The 22,122-nt window shown below is 41.5% G+C and overlaps 1 protein-coding gene across 5 annotated transcripts; it reads left to right on the top strand.

Annotated features, from left to right (window-relative positions):
* Window positions 1–11,614: 11,614 nt before the first annotated feature.
* SRSF1 (serine and arginine rich splicing factor 1) lies at window positions 11,615–21,141 on the top strand. Of its 5 annotated transcripts, none has more exons than XR_010729575.1 (5): window positions 11,615–11,950; window positions 12,338–12,522; window positions 13,243–13,415; window positions 13,616–14,295; window positions 15,215–21,141. XR_010729575.1 is itself a non-coding variant. In XM_066264037.1 (4 exons), the coding sequence occupies exons 1-4, from the start codon at window positions 11,757–11,759 to the stop codon at window positions 13,808–13,810; spliced, it is 747 nt and encodes a 248-aa protein (XP_066120134.1). In that variant the 5' UTR covers window positions 11,615–11,756; the 3' UTR covers window positions 13,811–21,141. The 5 variants fall into 5 exon arrangements, 1 of the variants encoding a protein (XP_066120134.1); XR_010729574.1 differs by having other exon boundaries at window positions 13,616–17,819; window positions 19,770–21,141; XR_010729572.1 differs by having other exon boundaries at window positions 13,616–17,819; window positions 18,753–21,141.
* The last annotated feature ends 981 nt before the right edge of the window (window positions 21,142–22,122 follow it).

Genomic DNA, 22,122 nt, shown 5'->3' with positions numbered 1-22,122 from the left:
TTTTCCACAAGGGAAACATCCTTCAGAAACATAGAAAGGTAAAAGAGCTAGCCTATTTCCTCCAGTTACATACTGTATTTTGGTAACGCTAAAGGCTGTGCAGCCAGGGACACTGGCTTCTCAACTTTTTCAGAATAGGCTGTATCTCCCCCGGCAAAAACAACAACAACAACAAAAAAAAACCCAGGCAACTTCTCTGAGGCAAGAACTTCAACATTCTTTTCTACTAAGCTGTCATCTACACTATCAAGTTAGTCACAAGACAGACTAACTTGAGTTTCATTTCTTATCCCTTCCTCCAAAGAAGGGTAAAGTGGACCAACATTTGAACCTTAAATGTTGAAAATCCAAGGGCATAGGTGATCAGACTGTAAATAAGAACCACTGTTAATTATTAAGAACCTCATGTGCAGGGCTGTCTACTACCAATTAATTTCCATGTTATTTCACTCACTCTCCACAACTACCCTAAAAGTACTAGTATTATCCCCATTTTAAGGATGAAAAAACAGAGGCTTAAGCAGGTTAAAAGAGTTGTGCAAGATCACACAGCTAGAAAATGGTATAGGGGATTTATACCAAAACCCATCTTCCCATTGTACCAGATTTCCAGATTCCAGAATAAGTAATGTAGCTAGTGCCTCTGTTGCCACATGGCTGCCAATATGTAACAAACGAATAAACCTTAAATACTTTGTTAAGCCACTGAGATTTAGGGGGCTGTTTATTATTACAAACTTACCTAAGAAAGTTTGGATAGTATAGGTATTTTAACTAATACTGTTTGTAGTGGTGTAAATTTTGGAAATCACTTTAATAACTTGGTTAGGTGCAGACCATGCTTAATAAGAGCCTCGGTCCTGGCCGAGTAGCTCAGTTGGTTAGAGCATCGTCCCGATACACCAAGGTTGTGTGTTCAATCCTCAGTCAGGGCACCAATAGGAATCAACCAAAGAATGCATAAATAAGTGGGACAATATTTCTCTCTCTCTCTTTTTCCTCTCTCTAAAATCAATCAATCAATAAGAGTCTCTACTACTTTATGCCATCCCCAAACAAGTACTTAGTTTTATTTAAGGCAAAGCCTCAAAAATAATTGAAACACTGCAGGGAAAACTGTGAATCTGTTGGAGCATGGCTCTGGCAAATAGCTGAATATCAATTGTTGCATAAACATATAGAAAAATATTTTCTTAAGGTCAATTAGAATTTTAAGAGTACATTGTCAGATGAGAAATGTAACTAGAACTCTGGCCAATTGGCTCAGTGGATTGAGTGTCAGTCTGGTTAACCCAGTGTATGGATGTCTCACAGTCAATTCCCAGTCAGGGCACACAGGAGAAGCAACCATCTGTTTCTCTCTTCCTCCCTTCTATCCTTCTACCCCTCCCACAGCCAGTGGCTCAATTGGTCATTCAGCCTCAGGCGCTGAAGATAGCTCAGTTGATTGGAGTATTGGCCCCAGACGGTTGCTGGGTGGATCCTGGACGGGTCACATGTGGGAGTCTGTCTCTCTATCTCCCCTCTTCTCATTTTAAAAAGAAAAAGAAAAAAGAAATGTAACTAGAGTCCCAAATATTCTAATGCATACTTGCAAACTAAGAATTTATAAGAAACCCTATAATTGTGACTTGACAAAGCATTAACAGAAATGTCTATATTAAACACACACACACACACACACACACACACACACACACACACAAACTAGCCTAACCTGTGGGGGCGCAGTGGATAAAAAGACCTGGAATGCTGCCTGACCGGGTGGTGGCACAGTGGATAGAGCGTCGGACTGGGATGCATAGGACCCAGGTTCGAGACCCCGAGGTCGCCAGCTTGAGCGCAGGCTCATCTGGCTTGAGCAAAAAGCCCACCAGCTTGAACCCAAGGTCACTGGCTCCAGCAAGGGGTCACTCGGTCTGCTGAAGGCCCGCGGTCAAGGCACATACGAGAAAGCAATCAATGAACAACTAAGGTGTTGCAACGTGCAATGAAAAACTAATGATTGATGCTTCTCATCTCTCTCCGTTCCTGTCTGTCTGTCCCTGTCTATCCCTCTCTCTGACTCACTCTCTGTCTCTGTAAAAAATAAAAAAATTAAAAATAAAAAAAGACCTGGAATGCTGAGGTCACTGGTTGGAAACCCCAGGCTTGCCTGATCAAGGCACATATGAGAAGCAAATACTACAAAGTGATGCTTCCTGCTCCTTTCCCTCCTTTCTCTCTCTCCCTCTCTCCTCACTCTAAAATTAAAAAAAAAAAAAAAAATGCCCTGGTCGATGGCTCAGTAGAGCATTGTCCAGAAGCACAGAGGTTGCCATTTTGATCCCTGGTCAGGGCACATATAAAAAGAGATTGAGCCTGACTAGGTGGTGGCGCAGTGGATAGAGCGTCAGACTGGGATGCAGAAGACCCAGGTTCAAGACCCCGAGGTCACCAGCTTGAGCGCAGGCTCATCTCGTTTGAGCAAAAAGCTCACCAGCTTGGACCCAAGGTCACTGGCTCCAGCAAGGGGTTACTCGGTCTGCTGTAGCCCCCCAGTCAAGGCACATATGAGAAAGCAATCAATGGACAACTAAAGTGTCGCAATGCGCAATGAAAAACTAATGATTGATGCTTCTCATCTCTCTGTTCCTGTCTGTCTGTCCTGTCTATCCCTCTCTCTGGCTCACTCTCTGGCTCTGTAAAAAATAAATAAAATAAAAATTTTTTAAAAAGAGATTGATGTTCCTGTCTCTCCCTTCCTCTCTCTCTAAAATCAATTCAAAAAATAAAAACAAACAAACAAAAACCTGGATTTAGGTGAAGCTAGGAAAACACAGTTTAAGGTGAAGCATGTGTAAGCAACACACCACTTAAAAAAGTGTATTACTGCCTGACCTCTGGTGGCTCAGTGGATAAAACATTGACCTGGAACGCTGAGGTTGCTGGTTCAAATCACTGGGCTTGCCTGGTCAAGGCACATACAGGAAGCAACTACTATAAGTTGATGCTCCTGTTCTCTCTCTCTCCCCCCCCCCTTTAAAAAATTAATAAAATAAAAAAAAAATTTTAAAAAGTGTATTACGTATGTTTACAACTATTTACAATGTAAGACATGTAAATACCCATGACAAAAACACCTATGAGAGAGAACATGACAAAACTGAACTTTTTATTTAGCTTTATGCAAAAATGACAAAAGCAGGTTTTCCCTCTCAATCAGACTCACAAATTTTTTCTGTAAAGGACCAGATAGTGGGACTCTGTAACCAAGGGTCACTGAAGAAGCCACGCTGAGACTGAGCTGGAGGGAAGAGTCTGTTCCATGCCTTCTCTTTGCTTCTGCTGTCACCAGTAATCATTGGCATTTCTTGGTTTGCAGTAATGCAACCTCAATCTCTGTGGTCAAGTGGTGTTATTCTTTTCATCTTCTTATATGGACACCAGTGATATTTGATTAAGTTAACCGCCTACTCCCATATAGTCTCATCTTAACTATAGTAAGTCCCCAAGTTACAAATACTAAATCTTCAAGTTACAAACATCTGACTTATGTACAACTCATCCTTACGAATGGGGCGCCATAAGGGCTATGGGTAATCAACTGCAGTTGGACATCAGTGAAAATGGTATCGTAGAGTTACTCAACTCCCGTGGCAAAAACTAACCAATGAAGACCTTATGGAACTAGAGCAGCAGAAGGTAGCATTTAGGGAAGAAAAGAGACTTAGAAAATCCAGAATAAAAAAAAATTCCTACAAAAGAGCTGATTCTTTTCATTTCATTGAAGCAGGAATGGCAAAATTGGAGGAGCAAGATCCTGATACAGAAAGGTTCACCAAAGTTTTCTGTACAGTTACTGAAGGCCTAAGATGCTACAGAGCCTCTTATGATGAGAGAGAAAAGCTCTGTACAAACCTCCCTGGATGCCGACTTCACGAAACTGACTCCAGCAGCAGACTCAGACCCTGACTCTAACACCAGCCCCATCCTCTCCCAACAAGTCCATCGTCTTCTGCACCCTCCAAGATTGTTTAAGGTTGTTAAAAGTTTTATTTATGTGCATAGAAAGGTAAAAATAAATACTATGTTAAGATGAAGAGAAAAAAAAAGGACCAGACAGTAAATATAGAGTGGGGAAAAAATAGGTTTACAGCTGTGAGTATGCAAAAACAGTTTATTCTTGTATAATTATTGTTTTCCATATGAACAGCTGTAAACCTACTTTTGCCGACCCTGTATTAGGCTATGGGCCATGCAGTCTATGTTGCAACTACTCAACTCTGCAAGCAAATTTAGTAATTCTGAGAGTTTTAGCAAATCTGGACTTCTTCTAAAACAATAAAGGGGAAAAAATAATCACTCAAAATTTCAAATTAAAAAATTTTTATTGAAATTATTTCTAACATACAAGACAGCAGTATTAACATAAAACTACTACTAATGAAATGGCTAACATTTATATAGGACTCAGACTATAAGATTTAATTGCCAAAAAAAGGGTAGCATTTTTAGCAAATAAAACATATCTGCGATGAATTTAAAAAAATTTTTCCATTGACTTGAGAGAGAGAGACAGAGAGAGAAGGGAAAGCAGAGAGAAACAGAGAGAGAGGGGGGGGGAGAGAAGCATCAGCTCATTGTTCCACTTAGTTGTTCCATTTAGCTGTGCACTCACTGATTGCTTCTTGTTTATGCCCTGACTGGAGATTGAACTCAACCTCGCATGCTGGGATGACGATCTATCCATTGAGCAACCCAGCCAGGGCATACCTGCCAGATATTTAATATAATTCTTTAAAGAATCATTATTCATTCCAACTAGGAAATGTACAATATAAAATGGAGTTGTTATTTTTTTATTATTATTTACTTTTTTTTTTACAGAGACAGAGTCAGAGTGAGGGATAGACAGGGACAGACAGGAACGGAGAGATGAGAAGCATCAATCATTAGCTTTTCGTTGCGCACTGCGACACCTTAGTTGTTCATTGATTGTTTTCTCATATGTGCCTTGACCGTGGGCCTTCAGCAGACGGAATAACCCCTTGCTCGAGCCAGCAGCCTTGGGTCCAAGCTGGTGAGCTTTTTGCTCAAACCAGATGGGCCGGCGCTCAAACTGGCAACCTCGGGGTCTCGAACCTGGGTCTTCCGCATCCCAGTCTGACGCTCTATCCACTGAGCCACTACCTGGTCAGGCGAAAATGGAGTTTAACTTTTGAAGAAAAAGAACTGAGCAGGAAGGAAGGAGTGATAATTAGGAAAAGGAAGACATGGTAAAAATATCTCTCTCTGTAATATGGTAAAAATATATCTTTTTGTAATATATTCTCCTAAGAGGTGTTTTCTGACAAAATCCTATCCCATTGTCATCAATAATGGAATAAAGATGGGAAGAATTAGCCAAAAACGAAACAAGAAGAATCACAGAGAGGCCAATCCTAAAATAAGATTACCAAAAATATATTATTAGATGACATCTTCAGGCTTGAAAAGTGACCATCCTGATTATACCGTGAAATGAAACACAATCCTTGTACCCATCATATTTATCCACCGACAGCAACATGATGAAGTTTCCATAGAAACAACATTCTGCTCATCTAACATCCCACCTTGTTCAAAGAGCAGTCAGTAAATTGTCAATAATATTTGAACAGAGAATTTAGTGGTAATAAAAGGAGTTACAGCAGAAATCTTCTCTCAACATAAGTTTACTAGGAAAGGGGAGACAAATATAAATTATATTAAAAGACATATACAATTTCTCCCTTTTTCAGAGAACGTCAACAACTAAAACAAGTAAAATGATGGAGTTGAGAATTATGCAAGATTACTGTTCCTGGAGAAAATTCCTGCACACAGCACAAAAAATATTCCTCATTTTATAAGCATCTCTTTTTTTAAAAAATTATTGTTCTTTATTTATTTTTATTCATTCATTTTAGAGAGGAGAGAGAGAGTGTGTGTGTGTGTGTGAGAGAGAGAGAGAGAGGGAGAGAGAGAAAGGGGGGAGGAGCAGGAAGCATCAACTCCCATATGTGCCTTGACCAGATAAACGCAGGGTTTCGAACCTGCGGCCTCAGCATTCCAGGTCGATGCTTTATCCACTGCGCCACCACAGTTCAGGCCATAAGCGTCTCTTTACCTACTAAAAATAAGATATCCCCAGGGAAGATAGTAGGCATTGACACATGAATATTAAAAACAGTATTTGCAGGTTAAGGAAGCCATATTTCAGTGCAAATAATTCTAGAACATCCCCATCCCTAGTAATGCCTATAGAAGAATGGTTCTAGAGAGTGGTTTTGCTGATTGGGGGGTGGGGACACTTTTCCCAGCCATTTTTTTTTTTTTTTTTTCATTTTTCTGAAGCTGGAAACGGGGAGAGACAGTCAGACAGACTCCCGTATGCGCCCGACTGGGATCCACCCGGCACGCCCACCATGGGGCGACGCTCTGCCCACCAGGGGGGCGATAATCTGCCCATCCTGGGCGTCGCCATGTTGCGACCAGAGCCACTCTAGCGCCTGAGGCAGAGGCCACAGAGCCATCCCCAGCGCCCGGGCCATCTTTGCTCCAATGGAGCCTTGGCTGCGGGAGGGGAAGAGAGAGACAGAGAGGAAAGTGTGGCGGAGGGGTGGAGAAGCAAATGGGCGCTTCTCCTGTGTGCCCTGGCCGGGAATCGAACCCGGGTCCTCCGCATGCTAGGCCGACGCTCTACCGCTGAGCCAACCGGCCAGGGCCTTTCCTAGCCATTTTTAAAAAGTTTTATTGAGTTATAATTTACATACTATACAATTCACTAGCTGTAAGTGTACACAATTTAATGATTTTTAGTATTATTTACAAGACTTGTATAACTATTGTCACATGTATAAAGTTTTGGTGTTTTTTTTTTAATTCAGTGAGAGGAGGGGAGGCAGAGAGACAGACTCCTGCATGCATCACGACCAACTGGATCCACCCAGTAAGCCCACTAGGGGGTGATGCTCTGCCCACCTGGGTTGTTAACCGTTGCTCAGCAACCGAACCCTTAGCACCTAAGCTGGGGGCTATGGAGCCATCCTCAGGACAGGGGGCCAACTCACTCCAATTGAGCCATGGCTGCAGGAGAGGAAGAGAGAGAGAGAGGAGAGGGGGAAGGGTGGAGAAGCAGATGGGCACTTCTCCTGCGTGCCCTGACTGGGAATCAGAACTTGGACATCCATACGCCAGGCTGACACTCTACCACTGAGCCAATAGGCCAGGGACTAGAGTTTTAAGTGTCCAGCAAATCCCTGAAAAACTGTCTTCTAATTTCAACCCTAACAGTAATTAACTTTCTGAATTCCTTTCTTTTTTTCCCCCAAGTAATCATTTTTAGAGTATAGTGCTGACACTAGTATATACTCACTAAATTGCATCAAAAGCATTTTTAAAGTTTCTTTTTGAGAAAATAATTTTTCATAAATGTTAACAGTGTTGAAAATAAGCAGTTTCTGAGAATTCAACTGGCAAAATCCACACTTAATAAATTAACTAATTGTGGAACCCATCCATAAATCACCCGTGAATGTGTAACTGATGAGTTTAAAGCTTCTAAACCCCTATTAAGATGCAGATGTAATCTCAGGAGGCAAAACTACAAGTGGTTTTAATGCACTCAGCAGTAATGTAAGCAACTGTCTGAAACGCTGTTTAGACAGTTTGTGTGAAGATTAACCTAGAGAAAAAGAACTGCCAATCTTGACCCAGCGCTGTCCAGGAACAGTGACACAAAACCCAGGGAGTATGAATTTTCCGTCCTTGAAGAGGCAAACTGTTGTGGGGCAAGGATCATTTGTCAGGTCGCATCATGATCTGAATGAAATCTCTCTCAATAGGATTCATCTCATTTTGTTTTGATTCCTCATTTGCTAACCGCCTGATGTGCTTTCCAGACTTGCCAAAACAGTGATCTTGCATGTGCATTTTGAGCCTCCTGATTGTTAAAAGTGAAGCTGCGCCTGACCAGGTGGTGGCGCAGAGGATAGAGCATCGAACTGGGATGCTGAGGACCCAGGTTCGAGACCCCGAGGTCACCAGCTTGAACGCGGGCTCATCTGGTTTGAACAAAAGCTCACCAGCTTGGACCCAAGGTCGCTGGCTCCAGCAAGGGGTTACTCGGTCTGCTGAAGGCCCGTGGTCAAGGCACATATGAGAAAGCAATCAATGAACAACTAAGGTGTTGCAACGCGCAATGAAAAACTAATGATTGATGCTTCTCATCTCTCTCCGTTCCTGTCTGTCTGTCCCTGTCTATCCCTCTCTCTGACTCACTCTCTGTCTCTGTAAAAAAAAAAAAAAAAGTGAAGCTGCCCTACCACCCAAATGAACGAATGGTTTGGTTTATTTACTTTCCTGCGGACTAAAATATGTTATCAACTCTGGTACTCTGATAATAGTAAGATCACAACCTTAACTGTAATCATCACCAAGCCAATGCCATCTAGGGGGATCCTGATAAACAGCCTGCTACATCCTGACCTCATCATGGACCCCAGAACCTATCACTTGATCCTATGCAAACACAATGGAAGAGGCAACTAAAGATACAAGAATGTCTGATGCACTCTATATTAAAGTCTACTTTGTATTCCTTTGCACTGAATAAAATAAAAAATGATGGCATTAGTTCAAAAAGACAAGAATAAATCGAATGCTGGCCAGTTGGCTCAGTGGTAGAGTGTTGGCCCGACATGTGGATATCCTATGTTCAATTCCCAGTCAGGGCACACAGAAGCAGCAACCATCTGTTCTCCACCCCTCCCCTCTTTTTCTTCCCCTCCCACAGCCATGGCTTAATTGGTTTGAGCACATTGATCTGGGCATGGAGGACACCTCAGTGGAATCTCTACCCCAGGTGCTAAAAACAGCTTGGTTGCAAGCATAGCCCCAAGTGGGCAGAGCATCGGCCCCAGATGGGTCACCAGGTGGATGCTGGTCAGGGTGCATGTGGTTGTCTATCTCCCCTCCTTTCACCTGTAAAAGAAGAAAATAGGAAATAAAGAAAAAAAATCAAAGAAAATTCAGTTTTCTTATTTTCCTGGGATGAAAATTTCCTGAAATTAAACCCACCTGCATTTAAATCATTTGTTATCATTGACTTAACATTAATTAACAGAAGATGAACCTGATCTAAATTGATGAATAAAAGTTTGAACAGAAAGGAAATGTGCTCAGTAAATAATTATTGAACCAAAATAATCAATACCTTGCCTGAATTAAAAAATTATTCTCATCTTTTTACGCTACTAACTGAATACAGCAGTGCTAGAAACTGAAAAAATTTGTTTAAAAAGTGTCAATTTTGGTCAGCTTCTCATTTAAAAAATTATCTCATTCTTGGTTTTTAATTAAAACCTCAGTTTCAAAAAATATTATTGAAGGATAGTCCAAGAATAGACAATGCGTCCTTCCCTCTAAACCTTTCAGAGGTTCTCTTCCCTTTTGGAATCTACAGATATCTTTAAGAATCTAATTAAAACTTCAAATCCTCTGCAGAAAAAAGTACATTCACAATACACATAATATAGGAAACCATCACAGAGGGTCAGGGACTACCAAACATTTGTAAAATATATCCAATCAACTTTTAGAACTAAGAAATAATGCCCTTCTTTCCTAAACGGTTTACTTTTTTAATCTCAAAGGTGCTCTGGATTTTGAATATATTGTGTTCCCTTTACTGTGATTGCTGGGATTTTTTTTTTTTTTTTTTTAAGATTTTATTGGCCCTGGCCCGTTGGCTCAGCAGTAGAGCTTTGGCCCAGCGTGGGGAAGTCCTAGGTTTGATTCCTGGTCAGGGCACACAGGAGAAGTGACCATCTGCTTCTCCACCCCTCCCCCTCCCATTTCTGTCTCTCTCCCTCTTCCTCTCCCACAACTATGGCTCAAAATGGTTTGAGCGAGTTGGCCCCAGGCACTGGCCCCACTCCATGGCCTCCACCTCAGGTGCTAAAATAGCTCAGGTGCTGAGCAATGGAGCAGTGACCCCCGATGGGCAAAGCATGGCCCAGGTAGAGGGCTTGCTGGGTGGATCCCCGTCAGATGCATGTGGGAGTCTTTCACTTAATAAAAATTTTAAAAAAGAAAAGATTTTATTTACTGATTTTACAGAGAAGGGGGTGGGGAGACGAGAAGTAGTTGCTTCACTGGTTGCTTCTCATATGCACCTTGACCTGGCAAGCCCAAGGTTTCAAACCAGTAACCTCAGCATTCCAGGTCAGGGCTCTATCCACCGCGCAACCACAGGTCAGGCGACTTCTGGGATTTGATCAGTCAAATCTGCAGTCCATCTCTAGGAGCTCACCAGGCTCTTACTGCAGACATTTTGTGTACTAACTAACCTTATAGTCTTATAGACTTCATCTTAACCCTCCCTCCTTATTTTCCCATTCCCCCAGTCTTCTTCAGTTTTACTGTTTTATGGTTCCTCTGCAAACTGCCTCACATCCCTGGGGAGAAAGATTGTTGTAAAATACATTTATAATGTGAAGACCATCATCCTAAAGTCAGGGAGCAGATCTGTTTTAGCATATTAATGACTGCAGGGTTTCTTTAAAAACCCAACATTTTACATAAAAATTCTGATTTTAGATGTCTCTAGAAAAAAATGTAAAAAGTTTTTATCTCCCTGGGACAGTCCTGAACAGCAAATGTTATCTCCAATGGTTACAATTCTCACATATCCATTTTGCTCGTTCTAGATTGCCCGAAAGGCCCGGTGATGACTTAAAGAATAAAAATGGAACTTCAGGAGTCTATAAAGACACAGATACACACATCTTTTGTCATTCTTTGAGTTTGCTGAAATAACAGGCACAACTCACTCTGTAAACCTTTACCGGACCTCGCCTCTGTGCTGGGCCTTATGATAGGCGATTAAGACAGAAAGCCGAGGTCTGGGTCCTTCCTCGTGGCCAAGGGCCACCAGTGGCTGATCAGGGCACGAATCACCGCCAGTTAGCACAAGGAGTGGAGAACTGAGCATACAAAGTTAAATTCTGAATCGGTGGTGAGACGATATTTAGTGTAGCATATTTACTAGGTCTCTAAACTAGGTTCCCCTTAAACAGACACTCGTCTAAGCAGCCCACCGCAAGTTCGCAGAAGGGGCGGAAAGACTAAGTATCACCCCTGGTCACGATTGAATCAAAGGCAACTCGGTTCCTGCACTAGCTGCACTCTGCTAGGAAGCCCGTTTCCGGAACCACCACCACGTCCCTCCTCCTTTGACTCCGCCCCTGGGAGGCTTTCCCGCCAAAGGCCGTTAACACCGCAGAGCATGCCGGGACAGGTTCTAGGGTAGGTTTCACCCAATCCTTTCAAGGCGCCTAGTTGCTTTAAAAGGCTGTCCTGAGAAAACTATCTCTTAAGACTCGACAGAGATTAATAATCCCTTTAACGAGGACTCATGTTTTTTTAACTAAACAGCTGGTCATCCCATTAGGAAACCGCGCAAGTTGGGAACGCAGGGAACTTTTTTCCCTTCGCGCGGAGGGTGACGTCGCGCGTGCGTGAGCGTCCTTTCGCAGACCCCCCCCCGTTACGCTCTTGCGCGTGCGTACTGAAATCGAATAGCTCCTTCCTCCCGCTTCTCTTCTTCCCTCCCCCCATATCCGTGCGCCGAGCAGATAAAGGCGCCATTTTGGAGAGGCCGCGGGAGACGTGGTGTCGCTCCGGGTTCGCTCTTCCGTGCGCTAGGCTTGGTGGGAAGGCCCGTTCTCGCGTCCGCGCTTTTTGTCGTCGCCATGTCGGGAGGTGGTGTGATTCGTGGGCCGGCAGGGAACAACGATTGCCGCATCTACGTGGGTAACTTACCTCCAGACATCCGGACCAAGGACATTGAGGACGTATTCTACAAATACGGTGCTATCCGCGACATCGACCTCAAGAATCGCCGCGGAGGACCGCCCTTCGCCTTCGTGGAGTTCGAGGACCCGCGGTGAGGAGGGCCTGGGGCTTGCGGGGTGGAGGAAAACGACGGGAGTAGTTGGGGAAAGCTCCAAGGCCTTCATATTAGAACATGGGAAGGTGGGCTCTTGAGGGAGTAAGACGATGATCTCGCCCGTGCAGGAGTCGAGGAAAGAGCGGAGTCGGGTCGGCTCTCCCGATGGCCGGGCCCCCGTGGCCGTTTGCAGAGCCGAGCCGGCTCGGGGCGGGAAACTGGGGCGTGGAGGGCCGGTGGAGTGGTCGGCAGCCCGGCGTGCTTCTGAGTGGGGGAGGGGCCGCTCCTATTATGCGGCGCATGTGGGCTCCTGCGCGCCGGCTGCGCATGTGCGGGGCCGCCGGGGCCTTGTGCTTAGCCCTCTCGCTTTCTGTGGTTCTGCAGGGACGCGGAAGACGCGGTGTACGGTCGCGACGGCTACGATTACGATGGGTACCGTCTGCGGGTGGAGTTCCCCCGAAGCGGCCGTGGTACAGGCCGAGGCGGCGGCGGGGGTGGAGGTGGCGGAGCTCCCCGAGGCCGCTACGGTCCCCCATCCAGGCGATCTGAAAACAGAGTGGTTGTCTCCGGTGAGTTGACTTGTTCACTGGGGATGAACAAGACTATACTTGCAGAGATCATGTCTATAGTTCGTTGACTGTGGGTGGACGATAAGGGACAGCAACCGCTTAAGGTTTTCCTTGCGCGAGCAGTTTTTGAAAAACGCCAAGTTTTTATGCTAGCTTAATTTAGTTTCTTGGGTGAGTTCAGTAAATCCAAGGATATTGTCATGGATGTCTATGAAATGAGGTTGCTGTCCCTAGAACATGAAGACCCTTACTTTACAAATTATTTTGGACTTCGGATTCCAGAACTTGGTTCCTTACCTAGATTCTTAAACGTCATCTTTTTTTTTTTGAAGAGAGAGAGAGGGATAGATAGGGACAGACAGACAGGAACTGAGAGAGATGAGAAGCATCAATCATCAGTTTTTCGTTGCGACACTTTAGTTCATTGATTGCTTTCTCATATGTGCCTTGACCGTGGGCCTTCAGCAGTGACCCCTTGCTCAAGCCAAGGACCTTGGGTCCAAGCTGGTGGGCTTTGTTCAAAGCAGCTGAGCCCGCGCTCAAGCTAGCGATCTCAGGATCTCGAACCTGGGTCCTTCCACATCTCAGTCTGACGCTCCATCCACTGCGCCACCGCCCGGCGAACATCATCATTCATTTTAACGTAGTCTTTGTTCTAATGTCAACTTTGAGTTTAAAGTAGAATCGGGGGTAATTGGTATGCGACATCCACTTTTTCAGGACTGCCTCCAAGTGGAAGCTGGCAGGATTTGAAGGATCACATGCGTGAAGCAGGTGATGTATGTTATGCTGATGTTTACCGAGATGGCACTGGTGTCGTGGAGTTTGTACGGAAAGAAGATATGACCTATGCAGTTCGAAAACTGGATAACACTAAGTTTAGATCTCATGAGGTAGGTTATACACTTATTCTTTTCTTTGGCCAGAATTGGATACAGTGGTCTTAACAGTGGAATTTGCAGGTAAGATTCAGGCAAGGGTGTCCAAGTAAAATGCCAGATTTCTGGTTTTTAGCTACGTTGTACTCATTCAGCATGCCTGAAGACAGGTAAAAGCTTAGATCTTTCAATCGAAAGTTCTGTCTATTCAATAGGGAGAAACTGCCTACATCCGGGTTAAAGTTGATGGGCCCAGAAGTCCAAGTTATGGAAGATCTCGATCTCGAAGCCGTAGTCGTAGCAGAAGCCGTAGCAGAAGCAACAGCAGGAGTCGCAGTTACTCCCCAAGGAGAAGCAGAGGATCACCACGCTATTCTCCCCGTCATAGCAGATCTCGCTCTCGTACATAAGATGATTGGTGACACTTTTTGTAGAACCCATGTTGTATACAGTTTTCCTTTACTCAGTACAATCTTTTCATTTTTTAATTCAAACTGTTTTTGTTCAGAATGGGCTAAAGTGTTGAATTGCATTCTTGTGTAATATCCTCTTGCTCCTAACATCTACATTCCCCTCATGTCTGGTAAATTGTATTTTAAGTGCTGTCCTAGACAGGATTGTTGAAATTTAGTTAACTCTCCATGCTCTTCAGACTGTGATATTGTGTAAATGTCTTCTGCTCTGGTTTGTGTGAACTGGGATGTTGGGGGTGTTTGTGGTTATCTTACCTGGGGAAGTTCTTATGTTTATCTTGCTTTTCATGTGTCTTTCTGTAGACATATCTGAAGAGATGGATTAAGAATGCTTTGGATTAAGGATTGTGGAGCACATTTCAATCATTTTAGGATTGTCAAAAGGAGGATTGAGGAGGATCAGATCAATAATGGAGGCAATGGTATGACTCCAAGTGCTATTGTCACAGATGAAATTGGCAGTATTGACCTTATACTAAAAGGCAGGGGTTAAAAATGACTATATGCATCTACCTGAAAACACTTGCAAACATCTTAAGCAGTTATTTTTAGCTATAATTGCTTTGTTCTTTAAACCCTGGCAATTGTGGCAAAATTACAGTGCCCATTTTGTAACAGTGAATTTGCCCCCTACCCCCCTTTTTTGTTTTAATAGGGACTAATGTGGGAAGAACTGGCTAATTTGTCAGAGTGCTTAGTTACAACTGTTAATGTGTGACCTGCTGTTGGTGTACATGTGGGTACAGGGTGTCTTTCATTCCAACCAGATAGAGTATAATATCAATACTGCTAAAGCTGCATGTCCTCTGTGTGACTGATAGAGCGTTGCTATTTCATTTTATTTTAAGACAAAATGAAAGCAAATTATAGAATTCCAACGTATTGGTATAGATAATCTAGTTGGGAATACTTCTAAGTCTCACCTTCCCCTTTAAACTAATATTCATAATTGATTCATGTTTAAAACACTTTGATTTACAAATTAAATTGCAGATGGGAGCGTTAGATTTAGTTTAGACTTAGGTGGGTAGCAGTGCCAGTAAACTTCAACTACATAACTTTTTGCAACCACAAAACCTGTAATGCGCTGTACAGTAACAAGTGTTGGCATTATCAGTTGAACTGTAAATGTAAAATGCTTCTTCCAATTAGTCTCTATGATGATTAAGTTTCTAAAATTTATCTGAACACCATTCAGAAACTTGTTTTGGGGAATTTGATAGTTATTGATGTACATCTGTTAAACTGATGACAGACATAACTGATCATTCCCCAGAAACCTTTTTTGATTACAGTATCTAACATTTTGCCTCCTCTTTTTTGGTTTTGCTGGTTATAAAGGTTTGGATTGGAGAGGGCTCACTGGATCCCAATCCTTGGAGCTGGATCATTGGATTCAAATCATAATGTGGATAGGATAGGGAGGATGAATTACAAGGATTCATGGAGCGGGATCAGATTACCAGGAACATAGGAGTGGATTCCTGCCCCAACCAAACCGCATTCGTGTGGATTTTTCTTTTTATTCAACTTAATTGGCTATTCCAAAGATTTTTCTTTTTCCTATTTTTGACGATTGGAGCCCTTAAGATGCACGAAGGAATTGTGTTTTGCATTTTTTGGTAAAAGGAGCAAAGCGAGGACCTGGAGATATACGCTGGAGCAATCTCCTTGGAAGGATTCAGCACGAGTAGATGGTAAACATTTAAAGGGGAAAGGGGGGTTTGTTTAAAATAGTAAATCAGTAAGTCATTTCTAAATTTAAAGAAAACAATTGGAGTTGAAGAATAAGTAGGTTTCCAATTGGCTGTTGCCGTTTTTCTTTGAAATAATAAACATTTTTTAAAAAACTATGCATGGTTGTCCTTTTTCCTCTTGTAAGAGTTTTAACTGAGTGATTATCAATTAATACTTTAAATTGATAAGATTCTACGCTTGCATTTATGTGTTAGTAAATGAAAGGTTCTTGAAAGGTACTCTAATGGTATTAACCAGTTATTGTTATTTCTTGTAAAAGGATTTAGAGGAAGATAAGAAAAGGGTGAGAAAGGCAATTGTATATGTAATGTGGTAAATGAGTGGTGAGCTATAGTCTCAGAAAAGTTTGTCATACTTTAATTTTTTAAAGTTATTAAAATGTATAGCTGCTGCATATTTTTGGTGATCATCTAGATAACAGGCTTTTATGCAAACTGAGTGACAAATGTTAGCTTGGAGATAGCATTTGAGATTCAATGGTAAGTATTAATTAAATGTTTAAATTGGGCACAGACCAGAATTCTCAACACAATTTACATTTTCTTTTTGAAATGTAAATAGTATACTAGAAGAATAACAGCTTATTGGAGTGAATTGTTGCTAATAAAAAGCCTGGCTTTCTGTCAAATTTTGTCTTGTAAACCCTTCTTTAGTATAACGTCATTATTCTGTTTATAAAACATACCAAAGTGTAGTGATTATATCTCATAGTCTGCTTTTTGTATCTTTTTACTTGATACTACTACCTTGGTTTTAAATTTTCAATTTGCTTGAGTTGTAGGGGATTTTTGCCTAAAATCCCTAACCAGTGGATTTCCTGATAGTCGCAACCATCAAATCACCGTCTGCATCCAACTACGTCTTAACACTTCCCTTGGGTGCTAATGATATTTGGAAGCTGAATTTAAGACAGCTATTCAGGTGACAGTTTCAAACCCCTGAAAAACTAAAATCAGTCTTGGTAGTAGAGGAAATGGGTTCAAAATTTGCATAAGGTAACCTGAATAATAACTATATGTTAGTGAACCTTGTGGAATGTCAGGAAGAAAAGGGATAGTGGCCCTGGCCATTTGGCTCAGCGGTAGAGCGTCGGCCTGGCGTGCGGGGGATCTGGGTTGATTCCCGGCCAGGGCACATAGGAGAAGCGCCCATTTGCTTCTCCACCCCCCCTCCTTCCTCTCTGTCTCTTCCCCTCCCGCAGCCAAGGCTCCATTGGAGCAAAGATGGCCCAGGTGCTGGGGATGGCTCCTTGGCCTCTGCCCCAGGCGCTAGAGTGGCTCTGGTTGCTGCAGAGTATCTCCCCTGGTGGGCGTGCCGGGTGGATCCCGGTCGGGCGCATGAGGGAGTCTGTCTCCCCATTTCCAGCTTCAGAAAAATACCAAAAAAAAGGAAAAGGGATAATGAATTCAAAGTTAAGGTTCCACTTTAGTAACTAGGTAGATTTGTAAAGTAATTTTATGTAACTCCAAAATAGGTTCAACAAGCAGATTTATTAAAACTTAAGTTTTCTATTCAGGTATTAACCAGACCTGACCCTGCTTAGTTTGAGAACAGGTGTTTTCAATGTGGTGTGGCCATAGGAAAGTTCTTTTACATGTGTGGAATGTTTTTAAGACCTGTATTTAAGTGACATTTAATTTTGGAATGGTGAGTAGATTTAAGTAAGCCTGGGTTCATTTGTGTTCACTGAACGGTTTGGTAACCAAAATGAAAATTGCTTTCACTCAAGGATGAGTACATTTAAGCTAAGTTGAAAGACATGCTCTACTAAAAGTTTTAGTAATTTCAACCCCAGATTGAAATGAGATAAAACAGTTTTTTTCTGGTGTATCAGCTGGTGAAGATTAGGGAGGACTTAATGTGTATTAGTCAAGGGTAGAGGGGCACAGGCATTGCAGTTAAAACCAAGACAGCTAAAGCTGGGAGGCGATGCAGACTTTTCAGTCTAAGGAGTTGGCCCATAAGTCTCTACCCATCTTGGCAATTGTTAAAGCCACACTTTTGGAACTAAAGAGTCTGGCTTGAATTTTCCCCTTTTCTCCCGATTTTTCTCCCCATAGAATATAGTAGGGAGCCTATACTTTCTAACCAGGGTAAAACGTACGTCTAAGAAGCAGCACCTATTTTTCATAACATCAGATTGAATAACCCATCTTTGCTGTTCAGCCCACACCCTGGAAAGCAAAAGGTAAGAAACCCATTTTCTGATTCCTATTGTTTGGGATCTGAATTTTATTTTAAAAATTTGTCTCATTTTTCAATGTTTGAAATATGAACAGATTTCCCTTGTTTAAAATGTTTTCCTAAGTTTTATACTTGAAAAGTTTCGAGTGCATACGTCCACTCGTGCTTAAGTGGAATATGATTCTAGAATTCCAACTTTGTTTTGTCTTTCAAACATCTTGCTCATTAGGGTTGGTATTTTTCCATTGTCTGAAGATGAATTTTTATGTGCCTCTTTGCTTTGTATATGGAGTTGTAATGAAATTACACATGAAATAACATTATATATATATATATATATTTACCAGAAATAGTATTAAAAGGAGAGAAACTATTAGGTTCTATTATAACCGTCTTTGGTTTAACTTAATTCTATTATGGTGTGAAGAGTGCAAAGGGTGCACAATATTACCCAAAAACCATTGAAAAACGATTTTGTTGAACTAGTTGAATGTAAAACTTGACAAGAATTGATGCAGAAATACTGATATGTTACATATAGTTGCCACAGGCTTTGCTGAGGATGTTATATTTTATATATATAGGGTCTATATTACCATACCTTTGTAAAGTATAAACAGCTCTGAATTTCAGATAACATCTTGGCTTGTAGAACTGTAATAGGATACGTAGGGCTAGAGTTTGTGTAACTTTGTGAGTGAAAACCTGTTGCTATTCATCCTTTATTGAGATGTAAGTTCCCCATCTTTTTAGGCTGAAGTAGCCTCAAGAAAGAAAAGATATGACTCAGATTTCTTTATACGTACCCTGTTGCTAGAGTGGACTCAAAACATTTGCACATTGCTGAAGCAAATATTTTGCCATCCTAAAGTATACGGTGGAATGCATTGTAGGGTAGTTTGGTAGTTTTTTGGTTTTTTCTGTACTTTCTTTACAGGAACATTGGTCATTCTGATCCTGTAAGAAGCTGAATTGACATGAAGTAAAAAGATAAGGAAATGTCTGTTCATTTTGTCTACAGAACAAAGTAATCCTGGCAAAAACTAGTTTTAAATATAGGCCAAAGTAGTTAAAATCAGCACTTGTTTCTGTGATTGAGAACTTTAGGGGTGCTTCTCCCTTACTTTGAAAGCTATACCTGATAACCCTGAAGGTGATTGTGATTTTGTAGTGAACAACGGAAGGATTTTGATTGTGGTTCTGTAATACACAGAAAATAAATTAGTCTTTGTCATATAAAAGAACTTAGGCAGAAATAATGTACCAGTTGATCAGGGAGGGAGACATCATTCATAACTTTGCTTAGGAGGTTACCATTTAGGTATGTATGGAACAGACCAGTGAAACAATTCAGCATGTCCTGAGTGTTCTGTTATCTTAAAAAATACAAAGGAGTTAACCCCTCAACCACCACTAGGTTAGAAAGTGTCTTGAGTTCTGCCTCTATACAACTTAGAAGTGTCATCTATCAACTGTTAATAGAACTAACAATGTGAATATAGTGGAAATTGAAACAACAAAATAAATTTTTAGGGATGCCAAATGTCTTAAAATGACTTTTAAAACTCGCTTTACTGTGAGTAAAGGCTAGAGGGAGTCACTTAGCCACTAGAGGGAGCTATGATGCAAAATCAACCAGGAAGTTAACCCTACTATACAGGGTCCATACCTCTAGGTAGAAAATGAAATTGTGTATATTGACTCCAAAATTGGGCAGGGTAAGTGTTCTTCCTGCGAGTTGACTTCTTGTCTCAACTACTGAGCAAAATCCTTTTCCTTTCCAGTTTCCATTTGTCTAGAATAGAGCTTATCTCCATTAGCGCTTAGCATTTGTCATTCCATATCTCCCCTCCCCAGCTTTACATTGCAAAACGTAGAAGACACAAACTTCAACTTGCCTCCTGTTTAAATGATCACTAAGAATATATTCTTAGCCCCACTTGGTTTAATTTAGTCAAGAAGAGAACGGGAGCACTTTCCTTAAACCACTTACATTCACAACTTGTCTGCTTTGAAGATTAAGACACAAAAGGACAAAACTTCCAGGAGAGAAAGTTACACAGCGGATTACCCTGCCTCTAAACTTAGCAGGTGAGACTAGCTGGCAGTTGCTGGCTCACAGCCTTGCTACAAATTGAGCACTGAGAGTGCACTAGATTGATCATGCTCATCCTTAATCCTGATAGGGTAAACCTTGACGTCTCCTTCACTTAGCTTGTGAAGAGGCACTCTAAAGCCAAGATTGTACAAAAGAAAATCCAGAATTCCCTTCGTAAGGGAAAAAGGCTTAGTTTGCACATTAAAGGGCCAAAAGGCATGGCTGAATCCCATCCTAGATATTAGGGGAGGCTTTTTGTATTGGGAAGTGTGGGATAAGCTTTCAGGTTGCAGCAGTTGCTAAGATTTAATACTTAAGAAGAGCTGCATCAGTCAAACAAGACAACCTACAGCCTGTGCTGAATTCATCCACTCTTCAAGTGACAAGCTTAGAAATGAGTTACATCTCTAGAGTCAGTGAATGCCAAACTCATGCCACGTCCAATTGCACCAGCCACTTGTTCTAATGATTTCTCTAAAGTGAAAATTTTATCACCTCTAAAATTATTTGAAACCTTATTGTTGACACACCATAGTCAGATTTTGCTTTCAGTAACCTGACTTCCAGGACTTGGTATTTTCCAGCATTTCTTGCATTTGGTCCTGTTTTCTTCCTGCAGTGTCTACCACTTCACTTAAAGAAGTGTCAATTACCTCACGTACTTCAAAAGTCTCTGAATACTGTACGTCTATCAGTCACTCCCTGTGTTTTGGTGAAGACTTTGTATACATACCTCTAGTGTCATATATGTCATCTACCTTGCTCCCTGAATCTATCCATCTACCTTTCTTGGTTCATGATTTATTTTCTGAGGAACCAAGACTACCTGACACATGATGAATACTTCATTGAAATCACTATGGGTCCTTCCTCAGTGTTCCCACGTAGAATTAATACTGTATCTTAAAACATGCCATTCTACCTTGATATCCGCGAGTTGTTCATATGTCTTCTTTTCCAACAGGTGGTAACATCTCTTTCCCTTTCCTCCCGGCTATGTAACAGTGCTGTTGCTCTGAGTAGACACTCAAAAGATGGATTATTCAATTCAATTGCTTTGGAAGAGAAACCTAGGAAATAGAATCATTTCCCTTTCTGAATATCTTAAAGTACCAGTAAATATAAATCTCAGTTTCTTCTAAGTTGGGACTAAATCCCTATTCAATAAGTCCTTAATGTGCAGTAGAAGCTGTTTGTATATAACATTAAAACATTTTCCATTTTGTCATCTGGAGTGTTTCTAATTCTTTTTGGAGACATAAAAAAAATTTTTTTTTTGTTAAAAAATAAGTCAAGAATGACGGCCCCATCTTAAGACTAGAAATGTGAAATGTTGGTTAGCAGTACAGCAAGCATACTACATACAACAAAGAAAACTAAAAATGGCTTCTTTGTCCTTTTAACAGTGATAGCCTGGTCCCTACCGCCCACTAGTGGGCGCTCTAGCTTTCTTGGTGAGTGGTAGAGCAACCAAAGTATAAATAAAGTTACTTCCCTACTTTATAAATCACCATTACTGTGGAACTGGTGGGCGGTTAGAAAATTTTACTACTAAGAGACACAAAAGTGGACGGTAGGTATAAAAAGGTTGACTACTAATGCTCTAAAACTAGAGGTGATGGTCAAGTTCTGTCTTTAAAGATAACCAGTTCCTAGCTACAGTGCCATTTACTTACGACTTGAATTAGATGACAGGTGTGTTTTCTTTTCATATAGGGTTCTTTAAAATCCTGTTTGGGTTTGTCTTCTATCTCCACTTGCCATACCAGCCTCCTTTCTACAGCCAAGTTTATTACTAAAATGTTTTAACTTGTTCACTAACTCCATCCTCCATCCTGGCCATCGTGTCTGATCTTTGTAAAACATGCCGCTTCACCTAATATTAATGGTAGGTTATGATCTACCTTTTAAGTTGATCACCGTTCTCAATCCCACCTTCCTCTGTGCTGGTTGATTTGGTAAAGACTGACCATGCTCGTTTTTGCTTCTGTGTGTTGCTTGTTTTCAGACTTCTTCCTCCACTTAGCAGTCACCCTGCAGCTTTAAATCCTAAGTGTCCTCAAGTTGAAACTTCATTTCTGCAATTACAAAAAACAAGTTGCTAAACCCAAGTAATAGCTGTGTTTGTGATGCATTTAGTCTCCTTAAAAGTTTATTACTGTAGAATGTTTTGTGTTAATTTTCCAAACCCTATGGAATTTTTGTAATA

This window comes from Saccopteryx bilineata, chromosome 2 (genome assembly GCF_036850765.1).
Source record: "Saccopteryx bilineata isolate mSacBil1 chromosome 2, mSacBil1_pri_phased_curated, whole genome shotgun sequence".
In the NCBI taxonomy this organism is placed as follows: domain Eukaryota; kingdom Metazoa; phylum Chordata; class Mammalia; order Chiroptera; family Emballonuridae; genus Saccopteryx; species Saccopteryx bilineata.
The sequence above is the reverse complement of the archived record's forward strand: the minus strand, read 5'-3'. Positions and strand labels throughout refer to the sequence as shown.